This window comes from Pterocles gutturalis, unplaced genomic scaffold, assembly GCF_000699245.1.
Source record: "Pterocles gutturalis isolate BGI_N339 unplaced genomic scaffold, ASM69924v1 scaffold14742, whole genome shotgun sequence".
NCBI classification, from domain to species: domain Eukaryota; kingdom Metazoa; phylum Chordata; class Aves; order Pterocliformes; family Pteroclidae; genus Pterocles; species Pterocles gutturalis.
In genome coordinates this window covers 1-15,106 of record NW_010108155.1, presented here as the reverse complement: position 1 = coordinate 15,106, position 15,106 = coordinate 1, and the positions used below count along the sequence as shown (strand labels likewise).

General features: G+C 44.1%; 1 protein-coding gene across 1 annotated transcript; it reads right to left on the bottom strand.

The window, feature by feature from the left end:
* Positions 1-492: 492 nt before the first annotated feature.
* On the bottom strand, positions 493-11,242 carry VLDLR (very low density lipoprotein receptor; the record flags this gene model as incomplete). The annotated part of the gene is made up of 18 exons (XM_010072529.1): positions 493-1,139; positions 1,485-1,654; positions 1,768-1,845; positions 2,247-2,336; positions 3,186-3,332; positions 3,681-3,822; positions 3,938-4,077; positions 4,474-4,592; positions 4,746-4,970; positions 5,303-5,474; positions 5,865-5,990; positions 6,068-6,187; positions 6,648-6,770; positions 6,840-6,962; positions 7,068-7,439; positions 8,785-8,907; positions 10,071-10,193; positions 11,123-11,242. Coding segments are annotated over 18 exons (2,549 nt in total), but the record flags the coding sequence as incomplete, so codon positions are not given.
* Between the last annotated feature and the right edge of the window lie 3,864 nt (positions 11,243-15,106).

The following is a 15,106-nucleotide window of genomic DNA, read 5'->3' as shown; positions in this document are numbered from 1 at the left end:
TGTACACGTGTAGCAGCTACCAAGATCCAACTTGTACTGGCACTGCCATGAAGAACAACTACTAACAGCTTGACACCACTGTGAGCTTGTGCATTAAGTTCCTTGCAAAGGATGTTACACTCACCTGGCAGACGATGCTTTGACCCATCTTCACGTAACATCCGTTAATGCTACCTATTACGAGCTTGCAACAGTAGTTGAGTATTTTTAGCCTCTGTCAATCCTAACTTAGGAGTCCAGGCAGACTCCTACGAAAGGAGACCCATTCAGTCCAGTACCCTGCAGAGTATTACTCAAGTACAAACCTCAGCCACCTGGCAAGTCAGTAGTGTCTCTGGAGTCTGGGGTACTGCTTGAAATAACTTAAGAAATACTTCATGTTCTGGCTAGTATCACAGAATCACAGGATGTAGCAGTGTAGCCCACTAAAGCTTACAACTTCAGAGATACTCTATTTTACTTCAGTGCTAACATAATAATGGAGACCAATACTTTAACTGCTTAATTTTTTTAATTTTTTTCTCCTCCTCTGCATTTAACAGTGGTTTCTTAAAGAGAGTTCATACCTGTATACCTCTAAAAGGCAACAGACAAGACTGTTTCAACCATACATACAAAATTACTTATGTTTACAAATTTTTGGCAATCATAGTAACCCGTTTTTTCCTATTGCCATTGCCCCAATCATTGAAAAAGACAGTGTACAGTAATTTACATTTGAAGTATTTCAAAGTGCTTGGTAGTGATTTTTCAAGAATAATATTTACAAGTGGCCTATAAACATATGTACAGGTGTTACAAGTTGTGGCTGGAATATGGCTTTCTATGGAAAGTGCTTTGTATTTGGTCAGTGGTGTTATTGACTGACCAATCCAATGGTTACTGATAAAACAGTAACCACTAAAAGCTGAATTGTTGTGGACAGCTATTTACAGAGTTTGTTGTTAAGCTGTATAAAATAGCTATTTACATAAGTGTTCCATACGTACAGAAAGTATCTTCTTTCTTCCAAGAATGGAGGAAGTCTTGCAGCCACAAACCTGGTTACTATCCCCAAAGAGTGTAAAACACAAGTAAACTGGAAGTGATTGCTGATCCAGCGCTCACACCATATCATCATCTGTGCTTACAACAGATATCTGTACAAAATAAACACAAGTTAGCTACAACTGTACTAATACAAGATACAAAACAATGTGTATCATTACTATGCAGCAGTTTGAAACGGGCTAGTTCTGCAGGCTAGAGACCACATTCAGCACTGATTACTCCAACTCAGGCATAGGACAGTAGACACACACTACAACTTTAGCCTCAATTAAAAGGACAAGCTCTCAGCTGATTCAACGCAGTGGTTTGGCTGCAGTCAGCAGCCTTCAAGAGCAGAGACTTTTCCTAAACTCAAGCCAGATATCATTTGGCAGTGTTTACATCTACTCTGAGGATTAACCTGGAGCCTCATACATATCAATAGGTTTACTTACTGCAGGGTAGGTGTGTCCTACTGAACCGCTGTGTCTTCCGATATCAATTGTGAGGTCCTCTTCTGTAGTTTTCAGGTAGACAGGATTATCAAAATTCATGCTCTTCATGTTCTTGTGCTGCCAGTTACGCCACATGAAGTAGCCAGCCAGTGCAGCCATCACCAGCAATACTTTAGGGAGAAAAACAGATTGTAAGTATGGAGTAGGATCAAGTCAAGCTCCTGATTAAGACCAGCTTGTCCCACCACAAGGTGTCCCAAACATTCACAAATGCTGTACTCACAGACAGGAAGAACAGTCCAAGCTGCTGATGTTCCCCCAGCTGCAGCTACTTCAGATGCTGTACCACTGATATTGACTCCTGCATGAGAATTTGAAGTAGTGAGTTTGCTTACTGACAGGCTTTGTCAGACGTAAGCACTTCCCAAGCCTAGAAGCTGCTATGATATATTAGCTACACACTGCAAGAACAGCCTAACAGGTTTCATCCTATATTAAGAGAAAGTATATTAGGAGGAAGCTTTTTTCATCGCTTGCCTTCTCTGAGCACTCCTGGGATTTAGTATAACCTATAGGTTCCACACTGTTGTCAGTGAACTAATTCTGTTTATCACATGCTCGAGCTGTTGTACTTGCACTACACACACAACCTGGACTGTGTTTTCTACTTGCATGCAAAGGAGAAAACTTCAAGTAGGCTAGTGGGTCAGTTTGCATTTAATTTATCTCATGTTTAGCAGTCTGAGTTATTGGGACCAGTACCTCCAGGAACTAGTCCAACAGTTGCAGATTTTTCTGTTGTGCTGGTATCTTTAGCCTCAGTGTAAGCCACAGTTGTTCCAGTACCTGAAACTAATTATAGATCAAGAACCCAGTTAATCTTGAAGTTCTGCAATGGCTTCGCTATGAGAGCCATGGTAGTGAATGTTTAGCAGATGTCAGAATGGTCATGCAGCTTTTTAGCTTTATTGGAAATACTGAAATCAGTTATTTCACTAGCATACCCTCAGATGAGGGTTTCTGATCAAAAATAATCCCAAAAACAAGGCTAGACAGCTCATGAGGCATGAATTACAGGTATTTAGAGTCAGGACAACAGTAAGCCACCCCATCCTTCACTCCGAAAATCTCTGAATGAGATTTTAGTTCCATAAGTTTACTGGTTGAGTACAGTCTTTGATAGCTATAGCAACCCTTTAGAGCAGCCAACTGAGGACAGCATCCTTCCCATTCAGTGCTCTGTGGCAGTCAGAATCAACATGCAATATAGCAAGGGGCACCTTGGAGTTTCTAGTTCCACTCCACTGGACAAAAAACCCCAACATAGTGCTCAGGGTAGTAGCAGCAGCACAAGAGATGGTCCAAACAAACTTCCTTATCCAGCAAGATTATCCTATCAGCTTTTCAACACTATTTATACGCTATAGAGCCACGCTAGTTTACATCCCTTGTTTTATAAGAAAGTGTATGTTTTGTGCATGTGCTTGCTGCCTGCAGAAAGCCATTGAAGTACAAGGTCTTGTTGCAAATGATGATGATGCAAAAGCCAAGCATGGACTTTGAACAGCAGCTGCAGATTTTAACAGCAAATTAACTCATGCAAAGCTGTCAGCCTATACTGCCATGTTTGCCTCCACCAGGTTCAGTACCCCTACTCCTTCCCCATCCACCCTGGAAAATATTCCAGTCTTGTTACCATACCTGCACATCTCAGACCATCCTCCTGCAAGAAGTATCCAACAGGACATGCACAGGTGTACTTTGGAGAGTGCTCATTTATCTGAGGAGCAGGCAGGCACAGGTAGCTACAGCCTCCATTTGCCATGTTCTCTTTACACCAGTTCCTGCCTGTTGGTAAAGCAATTCACAGGAGTGAGCCTTCATATTCCAGGTGCATAGCATAGTTATCTGCTTAATAATTGCTCGAGTAGAGTTTTTTGTCTCTGAAGGTTATAGATTTGTACCTGCTCTGCCTAAGAAAGAGCAATTGCAGATAGACCTTCTCTCAACCCCAGTGGAGGTGCCTATGTTGGAAGCTCAAGTCACTCTTAAGTGGAAGTAAAGTAGACAGCTGTACAGGGGAGGGATACTATTTGCCACCACCCAAGCAGGGCAGGCTTCTTACACAGAACATAACCATAATAACATATGGTTATGTCAGCACACTGACGTAACCATAAACTGTACTAGAGTTACCTGAAGGCTGAACAAGTTCATGATACACAATGATGTCCTGTGCATCATTGAGGTTGTTCACTAGGGTAACCAATTCAGATCCAGTAAATTTGTTGGCACCATAGACTGCCTCATTCTCTCCATCAATCCAGTACACACGGTCCTGTAAGACAGAGTCATTACATCCCATTACTTCTGTGTTGCTATCAGCACCATAATTGCTAGCCATGGACTAGCAAGAAGAGGACTTGACAATTACTACAGGAAGGCATTCCTACTTCAAATATCGTTAGAGCAAGAGGATGAGGAAGGAACATATGAGACTTCAGCACAATTCTACGGTCCTGGCCATTCAAGTCCACACTTGACAGCATATGTAGTTTAGAATCAAGCCAGTACAGACGGCTTTTTACAAGATCTAGGAGAAGAAAAAAAAAAAAACCACACACAAAAAAACAGGTTTACTATCCATATGGAGAAAACCTCCAAAGCCTCCTGCAAAAGTCAAAACACCCACAGGTTCAAGAATTGTTCCAATGTTGCCCTAGTTTCTTACCATATCAGGATGCAGAAGGCTGCCACAGTGCTGCCTAAGTGGCCTGTGCCTCAACTATAATACAGAGCAGTGCAAGAAAAGTTACCATTTCAGTATCCGAAAAGTGCCTTCTGTGTCTGTTGCAGTGTCGCCATGCATGCAGGAACTTCCCATTCTCAGAAGCTGAAAAGAGTTCTCTGAAGGATGACCTCAGCTTTTGTAGCAAACAGATTGCTAAAGCTCCAGAATACCTCTGGCACAGAGACAAGTTCAACATACCTAGAGCAATTCCATTAGGCCACTGGATTTCTGTTGTCACAAGCTGCTGTCTGTCAAATCCATTCATTCCTGCTTTTTCAATTTTTGCTGGCTCACCCCAGTCTGACCAGTACATAAAGCTGTGAAGCAGAATTTATGTTGTATGATGCACTATAGTACTGTGTAGTATCGCTCTTAATTATGACCAATAACTAACAAAGGCTAAGTCAGTTATCAGGACATGGAAGAGCTCGCAGGTCCGCTCTTTTAAGAGAACGAGGACAAATACTCACCCAGAGAGAGGATCTACAGCAATAGAAGCTGGCTCTCTCAGCTCAGAGAGAAACAAAACCTTTCTTTTTGTGCCATCTAGGCTAGCCACTGAAATTGTCTTTGCAGTTGAGTCAGACCAGTACATGTTCTTATAAACCCAGTCTACAGCAATTCCTGCAGGGCTGTGTATGTTGTCCAGGATTCTGACGTGTGTTCCAACTTTATCACGGGTATCAACAGAGGCACTGGAAGACAAGAATTACTTGCTTTTAACCCCCTCCTCCACAGATACTAACACTTGGCATGCCTCAGCAAATACTGCACACAGATCTCAGGCTGACAATGCAGAATATGCACTTGTGACTTTCCACAGAGTGCCTTTTGTACAATTGTAGAAGCAGTTAGCAGGAAGTGCAACAGGCATACACATTGCTAGCTGCAGGAACTTGCATCAAACTGTACTTTGCCTTTAGGACATCAGGAATACAGTTCTGATGACCAGCACCTAGAGAAGTATCTTGGGTAAAAGGTGGGATGGTTTAAGGGAGCACACTAGGGTTCAGAAGAGTGCATTTACCTGAAGATTGCTTTTTGGCTGAAGTCTGCCCAGTAAAGCTTTTGCTCAGCAATATCGGCATCTAGAGCTACCGTGTTTCTTAGCTGCTCTACTAGCTGAATGTATTCTTTCCTCTCCAGGCCAATCTTCCTGATATCCCGACGGTTGGTGAAAATTAAACATGGTTCTTTCCCTGTGAAAAGAGTGTTATCTGTACTTCCAGACATGCAGTCACATACTGTTCTTCTATGACAAGTTTTTAAAAGTTATTGTATTTAGTATTTGCCATTCCACACTTGCTAGTGAATGATGACAGTGGTCTTGGCTGTACCCATACCTCATAATTCTCTCCCTCCACAAATTGATGGGGAGGGTCCTCCTGCCCAGGGAGGAGACACAAGAAGTTTGTCAGGCAGCTTTAAGTACTGTGTCATGGCACCAAAATGTTAGGAATACTCAGGTCTGTACAAGTTATCTTGATAACAGCACAACAACTAGTGTCAAAACCACAGTAGCATAAGCACTACATCACCTGCTACCTCATTTTAAAGTGGGGATAGAGAAGTCTTATGCCAATACTCACCCACGGCCTTGCACACCCCAGTTGCAAGATCCATCTGATAGCCACGGCTGCATTCACATTTGTAGCCACCTTTCAGGTTGATACAGATTTGACTACAGATACCAGGGTTCTGGCATTCATCAATATCTGTAAAGACAACAATTTAATTTGTTTTTATCTCCAAAACCATTACTGGGGCCCATGTTAACCTACTCGATACTTGCCTCCACAGGTTCTCCTGTCTATAAGCTCAAACCCAGCTGGACAGTCACATTCATAGCCAATAACAAGATCTCTGCAGATATGAGAGCATCCGCCATTGTTCACCAGACATTCATTTATATCTAGAAGAGAAGAATTGACCACTTCTGAGACAGCATACATATTTTAGTCTTAAAGTCTTAGTCACTGAGTGCTTTACCAGACACCCATCCATTTTCTAATCACGCCTGCCATATCTGATAGACTACTCTGGTACTTTAAGTCACATGCCAGAGAGCCTCCTCAAATTCATATTTGCTTAGCTATCAGCATGTTACTTGTGTTACAAATTGTCAGCAGCAAAGACTGAGGCTCTGGGATGTTTGAGTTTCTAATGCCTTCTCCATGGCCAAAAGGCACTCGAAGGCATCCCAATAGCCTGTTTGGCTAGGATAAAACTAGCCTATTGACCAGGTTGCACTCTGTTGGTTGTTTACCACCAAGGAAGTGCAGATGGGCACTCCAGACTGGCATCTGACAGCTCAGAGGCTGTATCCAAGTATGTCTAGCGGTCAGCATTGGGTAGTGGGTTTATTCACTTACTACACTCCTTGAGGGGCTCATCACTCCAGTCCTTGCAATCTCTCTGCTGGTTACATACTTTATTGACATCTATGCATTCTCCACTTCTGCACTTGAATTTGCCAGGTCCAGAGCACTGAATAACTGAGACAATGAAGATTGTGAGGGCAACTACTCTGCAAAGACTTTGTTCTTGCTTAGTTCCACACTTACCATTGTTACAACTTGCTTCATCAGTGCCATCCAGACAGTCTCTCACACCATTGCACTGCCTGCTCCCATGGATGCAGTTCCCATCTTCACATCTGAACTGGTCTGGTCTGCAGGTCCGAGAAGCTGAGAACACAGCCATCATTACAGACTTAAACTCGTGAGGTCTGCTGAGGGAAAGAAAATCAGGAGCCCACCAACACCTCCTCGAGAAGGACCAAGTTAACTTACGGCAGTTGATTTCATCACTTCCATCCTTGCAGTCAGGATCTCCATCACAGCGCCACTTTTTGTGGATACATTCACCTGAGCCGCATTGCACTTCACTTGCAGAGCACTTCACAGGAGGTGCAGGCTGGCGGCCACATTGCTCTAGAGATTCATCTGAGTGGTCAGAGCAGTCAGCATCATCATCACACACCCAGCTGAGGGGGATGCAAGTAGAGCTCTTGCACTGGAACTCATGAGCTCCACAGGTAGGAGGTGCACACTCCAGCTCATCACTGCCATCACTGCAGTCATCTTGACCATTGCAGACAAAGCTCTTGGAAATACACTGCCCACTGCTGCATGTGAACTCTGCTGGACTACAAGTCACATTGCCTGAAGTAACAGGAATAAGAGATTAGCAGATCAGCACAAGGCAGACTTTTGTATGAAAGTGTTCTGCTTTGCAGGTTCTTCATCAGCTGTTAGCTGACAGAAGATCAGCTATAAGGCTCTAGGACAACCTAACTAACCACCTCCAGGACACTTGGGCCCCACACAGACTGTCCTCCTTGCCTTTGGATGTCATGTTATGTTATTGAACTACCTAGTGAAAATGACCCTCCTCTGAAGCATCTAGGTTGTTCTTCTTCAGAGCATGAGCCTTTCAGAAAATGGGCTCAAACCATGTGAATCAGAGACAGAAGAGAATTGCTAACTCTATAATACAGACCAAGATCAAGGTAGCCAGCTGGTCAGCATGCACTATAGTTTGAAGTGTTTTGTGCTGATCCCCAGGACAAGCAGTGGCCCATTTGCCTGGACCACTGGGGAATAACACAGCAAGATCTTGCACCACTTGATCCTGTGGTATTAAGCACACCCACACAACTTACACCAGTACAAATTACACTGGTTTAATAGCAGTGTAGCTAGCAGCTCAGTACGCCTAGGCTGATAGTTTTATCAGCTTCATTAGAAATGCTGTCTGTAGACTTAATTGTCAGATTAAGGCATTTGCTTGCTGAGTAAGGCAGCCACTCCACAGAAACACAGAAGTAGTCTGCAAATCTGTGTCTCATTAGCCCATTCAGGTAAGGTGGCTCTGATGGAAGCCACCCCTGTGGCTCTGGTTACAGGAAATTTGTCTCAGGACACCTCAGACACCTCATACATATGCAAGTTCATTAGAAGAAGCCAGAAATCCTGCACTCTAATGCTGGCAGTGGCAGCTTCACTTGCATACTGGCCTGAAGTTGCTGCCCAACACCTGAAACCTAGCTTCACTAGTCTGCACTTTCAGATAAGTGCATAGAATACTCCAGGATAGGGCTATAAAGCAGATCAGCTGTGCCCTTGGCTACAAGTCACTACTATATTTTTAGGAGACCATTTGTTAATAAAAGCAGTAACTAGAGTTACCTGTTGAGAAACTCTGCAGAGAACAAGTTCTGATGGCTTGCCCGACATGTGACTAAGCCTATGGCCATTGCCAAAATTAGCCAGAGACCAAAGATAGATGGCTGAATAGCTTTTACCACTGTAGTTCTTAACTTAGCAGGATAGAGGAGTGTTAGAACACGTCCGCTTTGTTAAGTGGCCTGCCGCACCAGACGAATGTAGGTTTAAAGGGATACTGAGAACTATGAGAAATTTATCTTCCCAGGTATACTGCCCAGGTATACTTGTCCAGACAAGTCAATTTCAAATAGAGTTATGCAGCCACCATTTCTTCCCTTACCACAATTCTCTTCATCTTCTCCACTGTCACAGTCTTTTTCACCATCACATTTCCAGGACACTGGGATACACTGGGTTGACTGAGGACCACAGCTGATTTCATTTACCCGGCATGTTCTCATATCTATTGAAAAAAGTTTAAGTTCAATTTAAGAGTTTTGAAATTTAAGAGCTACTGCTCTTGGGCTTTACCAGTCGTCCTGAAAGTTGAGACTGAAAGGCTTCAGCTCTGGACAAAGCTGCAGTTAATGAGATGCCAGCATCCATCTAAGTTGATGGCTCTGTCATAGAAGAGGTTACACTAGTTTGTAGTCTTCAGTACAAAAAGATGCTTCCAGCTCGTAATAGATTAGTATTTTAAGTGCATCTTTGTAGTGGTAGTTTTGTGATTGCCCACCAGTTACACTGTAGCACCTTGAGCTATAACATAGTAGTAGGCAGGAGTAATACCAAAGTGCAGAAGGACTTGGCTCTTCTCTGTGACATGTAGTGATAGGACAAGGGGCAATGGGTTCAAGCTGGAACATAGGAGGTTCCGCTTGAGTATGAGGAAAAACTTCTTTACAGTGAGGGTGACAGAGCACTGGAACAGGCTGCCCAGAGAGGTTGTGGAGTCTCCTTCTCTGGAGACATTCAAAGCCCGCCTGGATGCGTTCCTGTGTGATCTGATCTAGGTGTCCTGCTCCGGCAGGGGGATTGGACTAGATGATCTTTCGAGGTCCCTTCCAATCTCTAACATTCTGTGATTCTGTGAAGTATGCCTCAGTGTGGATCCTACTGATACAGAGAAATTAAGCTTCACAGATCTACAGTCCTTGATTAGTTGCCACACTTAAGTCTGAGGCTGCTAACTGCAAGGCCTCACAATCCAGCCTCTGTACTTCTGCTTCCCACCCCCCAACATATAGTCAGTCACTCAGTTCCTACAGTAGCTCTGGTTATCTCGCAAAGTTGATGTCTTGGAGGACTGTGATCACTTCGTGAACAAGCCACAGTAATGGTCAGGCCTGCTGTGTTGTGGTTGCTGCTTCTGACTGTCAATAAAACCCTGTACTTGCTATCTGTTACTAGGTAGAAGTGCAGAGTCCCCACTCAGTTCTGCATCTTTTTAAGTAGTAAAAAGTTTTGTCAAGGCCCCAATGTGGCCAAAGCCAAGCTAGCACTTAGGAAGGTGCTCTCCAAGACGGCAAGTTCATCCTTCCTTTAGGAGGAGAGCTGCAAGCAGGCAAGAAGTCACAACACTATTTCCCACAGGCTTGCCTGCACCAACAAGCCAGGCTCACTTACGGCACAGTTCAGCACTCTCGTCAGACCCATCCTCGCAGTCTGGATCCCCATCACACTGCCATCTGTTAGGCACACACTGGCCACTGGTGCACACAAAATCAGATTCAGCACACGTCTTCTTCACTGCAAGGGAGGACAGACACTTCAGTTTAGAGATCAGAGGCCCTGCCCTAGGAACATGATGCAATATCCTTAGTTCTGGGATGTCTGCTGTCATCCTCCACCAGTCTAATGACAGCGCTGTTTAACACTTCCTAGAGAGTCATACTGTGCCCAGAGAAACATTTATCTTCCTGTAAGCAGGCACTGAAGGACTCCTATTGTTACAGGAGACAATGCTGCTAGAATAGCTGCTGCTTTGAACACACTTGAGTTAAAGTAAGGTCTACTGACATTAATATTCAGATTTTGAACTCTGAGTTTATTATCAAGGCATTTGATTTATCATTACAGAAGCGTGGTACTATGTAACCCTAAGGTAACAGTTTAGGTTTGCTTGAGCAGACTGTCAGTTCAACAACACCAGTGGTGGATATTGAGTCTGTTTTGCCCCGTCTCTAAGTACATCCAGTCATCCATCTTGGCCTCTATGTTTGCTTAAAGCAAGAGTTAGCAGCCAAAGCTGGACTTAGTGTTTACAGGAGGCTCAGCAGAATCATTTTCACGCATAAAACGGGACATTTAGCCACAGAATAGCCAACACCTAAGAGCTAACAGTTTCTACCATGTCTTCAAGCAAGACCTGAGAACAGACTTGCATTCTGTTCTTGACAGTTAACACCTTTGCAAATAAGAGTTTTTGTCATGAGCTTTTCTCTCAGTTACCAGTTCCAGAAGACTTTCATAGCACTCAGGATAATTCAACTGCCTCAGCTGGATACAAGGCACCAAGATAGTCTCCCATTTGTTCCAGGGAAATAGATCCTCCCCTCTGTATTCTGACTGTCAGAAGTGCTGGAAAGGATAAGCAACTCTCCAGCTATCCACTGTTATGCCCTCACTGACAACTAGCAAGTACTACCACAGAGGTATTATTTATTTCAATTACTTACCACAAGCACTCTCATCACTCCCATCTGAACAGTCTTCATCACCATCACATTTCCAGAGTAAAGGAATACAGCGTCCATTGCTACATGGAAATTGAGATTCCTCACATTTTGTTCTCGCACCTTCAATAAAAAAAGGAACCTAAGCCCCAATACTGTTTAGAAATACTTTCTTGCTTTCCCCCACTCCTGATCAAGAAGTTACCCAGCTTAATAAGCAGCATAACATCAGCATGAAACCAGATCTGTAACATCAGCATGAGCCCCAAATCTCTGTAGTCACCTTACTGAATCAAGAAAGTAGAGCCAGAAGCTTTCCTTCACAGTACAAGTGCAAAGCTTAAGCACTATGACAGTCCACCTGCCAGACAACAGTAAGCCAGCCTCAGTGTTCTTCTGAATTTTCCTTTCCAAGGCAGAGTCAAGTTTGCAAGGCAGAGGGATGCACGCATACAATGACTTCTGCTGTCTACTGCCTAGCATTGCATTCTCAAAACTCTTCAAACTTTAAGCAAACTAGGTTTAAACTTGACTAATGTCAAGCTGGATTAGCATTTCAGTACTCTGCTGATGACATATTACAGCAGGATCCCCAGGATGTCCCTAAGATACCTTAGATATATATCTGCTGTGTGGTTGCACAACAAGTTTTCATGATTTAAGTCACTCCTCAAAAAAGGGCACCCAAAGACACTGCTTAGTATATACAAAAAGAAGTGTGATTACTTCAAGATCTGGATCTTACTTATTAAAGCTAGATCAAGTGTGATGCTAAGAGAGCAAGATAATTTATCACTTCATTCTGGAATAAAGTCTTGTCTCCCAATTGCTAACTGTCTTGATTTGTTAGTACACTTGAGTAAGGTACTGCTTTCTGTGTGGTGCTTAAGAGTGCATTTTCCAGACTGTCTTCAGCTCTAAAACTATATGATTCCAACCCTTAAGGGAACCTACTGTGTCTTGAAGCCATGTTATAACTGTCACTAAAAGCAGCAGCCTGCTTCTTCAGCAGCTAAGCCAGAGCTGTTCCATGTAACGCATGCAGGCAAGTGTGTAAGTTGATGCATTAGTATTGGCTGCACACATCTACGGCATGATGCAAGAGTCCTACTTCTCCTTGGTTTATTGCATCATTTAGTGGAGGTGCTTTGTCTTGGCATACCAGGGCTCACAAAAGGCAAATTTTAGAAAAACGTTAACTGTTATTTTATATCTTCTGTGTATGACATGTGAAATGCAGAACAGTTTCCAAGTGGAAGGAAGCTATTCATCCATTTCACATTTTATTGGCCAGAAATCAGGCTCTAGGTGATGGCAAAGCCTGGACAGAGTATAAGCAAGGACAACATGGGCAGTTTTACCTGCTGAGTGTCTCATGTAAATTCATGTTAGAAGTAATAGATTTGAAACAGTATCTTACTGAGCTCTGCTAATGTTTTAGCAGTCTTACTGGATGAGTAAAACACTAGCTCATTTGTCAGAGTAAAGCCATAGCAACTTGTTTCATGGGAACTGTGTTCAAAGAATATCCCCTGAACATCAATCAGTTCTTGTGCTCTGTATTTTCATCCCTCCTCTCCTTTTCAGGGTGGGAGTTACATCAGCATGCACTTTCTAATAGCATGGTTTTGTAAAGCTACTACTATTTGGTCAAGAGCTGTAAAACAATTGGCTCACCCTTTGCTCTAGCACACCCCAGACAGCTTAGAGAGGGTGCAGAAGCCACAGCCAGCAGCTTGCTCTAAGCCTGACATCACCTTGTTGTCCAGTAACCTCTAACAGAGGTAGCCTTCTGCTTGCAAGCCCTGGTCACATGTTATTCCAGTTATTACTGTACTATCACTTAAAATATGCAATGACTGACTCCTGCTAGTTTTGAGACATTCTCATCCAGGCTTTCAGAGCAGTAGCAGTCAACCTTTCCCAAAATAGCATATTGAGATATTAGACTAAGCCTGCCACTCAGGAGATCCCAAAAATAACTCCACAGACCTTAGTTACTCTATTTCAAGCTAGAATAACCAGAAAAGGCTTGCAAAGACTGCCTAGTACATTCTGACTTACAAACATCACTCTGACCAAATGCTTCTGGGAAGCTACACACAAAGCTAAATGAAATGGTAACTGAGCTTGGAGTAACAACTACAACTTCACAGTTACAACCCTTACAACAAGCTATTCCAAGAAGGTATTATCATCACTCCTGCAGCTGATACCAAGTGAAATGTCAGAGCAACTACTTTTGTTAGCCCACAAACAAGTAATGAACTGACAGCACCTAACACCCACACAGGTGCACAAAGGTAAACATCACTGTGTGTTGTTACTCCTGAAGATGTCCACCAAACTCTAAAAGCCAGTAACAGCCAGTAACTAACTGCCGTCCTCTGTCTTACCCCAAACATAGTTCTGCAATGCCAGGTAACCATTAAGGCATGACACTACAAGTCTAATCCACTGCTACTTGAAGCAACAGAGTCACACCTCAGCTGCAGCTTCAGTCACTAGACACTTAATGATTTTTAGATCAGCATCAATTGACCATTAATTCAAAGCTTCTCTTCATGTGCTACTCCTACACCTTCACACCTTTTCTCCTCCTTGGAATAAGACTTTGGCAAAAGTTGTAGAGAACAAGTAACTTCACAGCCTGTGATCGCTAACATATATTCTGTCACAGTTTCCCAGGTAACTCCTTACTAGAAGTTAGCTCATAAGCATCAATGTGTGCAGGGTGAAGGAGCACAGTCACAATGACCACCCAAGTTAAACCAGCTTTCTCCATACCGCTGCTATCACTGTTTGTCTCAGCCCCTTAAGCAAGCTGTCAGATTACTTGTCTAGGCAGCCTCAAACATGTGACACTTGTGTGCTGTCATCTGACACGAAGTTTCAGAAAAGCTTGCAACAGTGATTGGGAAACCTTCCAAGAGCTCATACAGGAACTACCTTCGACTCCCCCCAGACCCTGCCAATTGCAGCTCCTAGTTGGAGAGAGATGGTGGCGCCACTAACTCAAATTGAGGGAAGAATCAGAACAACTCGGTGGACTGGAGTTGCCCTATACTGCATATTCCTGACTACAGCGCCCTAGCAGTTTCAGTGCCAGCCAGCTTAGCCCTTCATACTACAGCAGTTTAATCATGTCTGCTGCAGACTGGACATGGAAGCAATCTACGTGACTAGGAATCGAGGCATGACTAGGTAGACATGTCCCCTCTTCCTCCTTAAATGAGGATTGGATGCAACCATCGCTTGGCTGGGCTCTACCTGACAGATCCAGCATCTGAACTACTGCACACAGTTAGGACTACAAAGTCCAACTGCCTTTAAGCATACTTTGTCAAAACATACAAGATCTGACAATTAGGCCTACTTTAGAGCACCAGTCAGGAGATTAAGAGCCATATAACAATGTAGACATCAGTCACCCACCTCCCACCTAGAAGAGTAGCCTGGAGATCAGATCCTGAAGGAAGAAAGGAGTCAGCCAATTGACTACCACCTCCATTCAAAAGGAAAATATTTTAAATTGACCATCCAATTGGCTTAACGTGCAGGTCCCCCTGCCACAGAGGGAACAGCTTCTGTGCTGGGCCCCCCAGGCGGACGCGCCCCACCCGAAACCCCACCCCGCACGAAGGGACCCAGCGGTGGCAAGACTCAACCTTGCCACCAGGTGGAGATCCCTCATGGCAGTTACCATTAGCCCTGAACTAGAACCGTGCCAACGCTGCTGGATGCCACAAAGCCGAAGTTGCACGGTAGTTTGACAGCACCTTTAACGCCGCGGGCTTTCCAAGGGGTCCCTTCTCCCCCCCCGACAACGCCCCAACCCTCCCCGATCCCGCCGCTCCAGTAAGCCCCAGGCATGCAGACCCTCCCTTCAGCACCAGGCATCGCGCAAGAAACCAGCCCTCCCACGGCACCCAGGTCGCCCCCGGGAGAGGTGCCGCCGGGTGGGGGGGCCGCCCGGGCAGGGGCTCA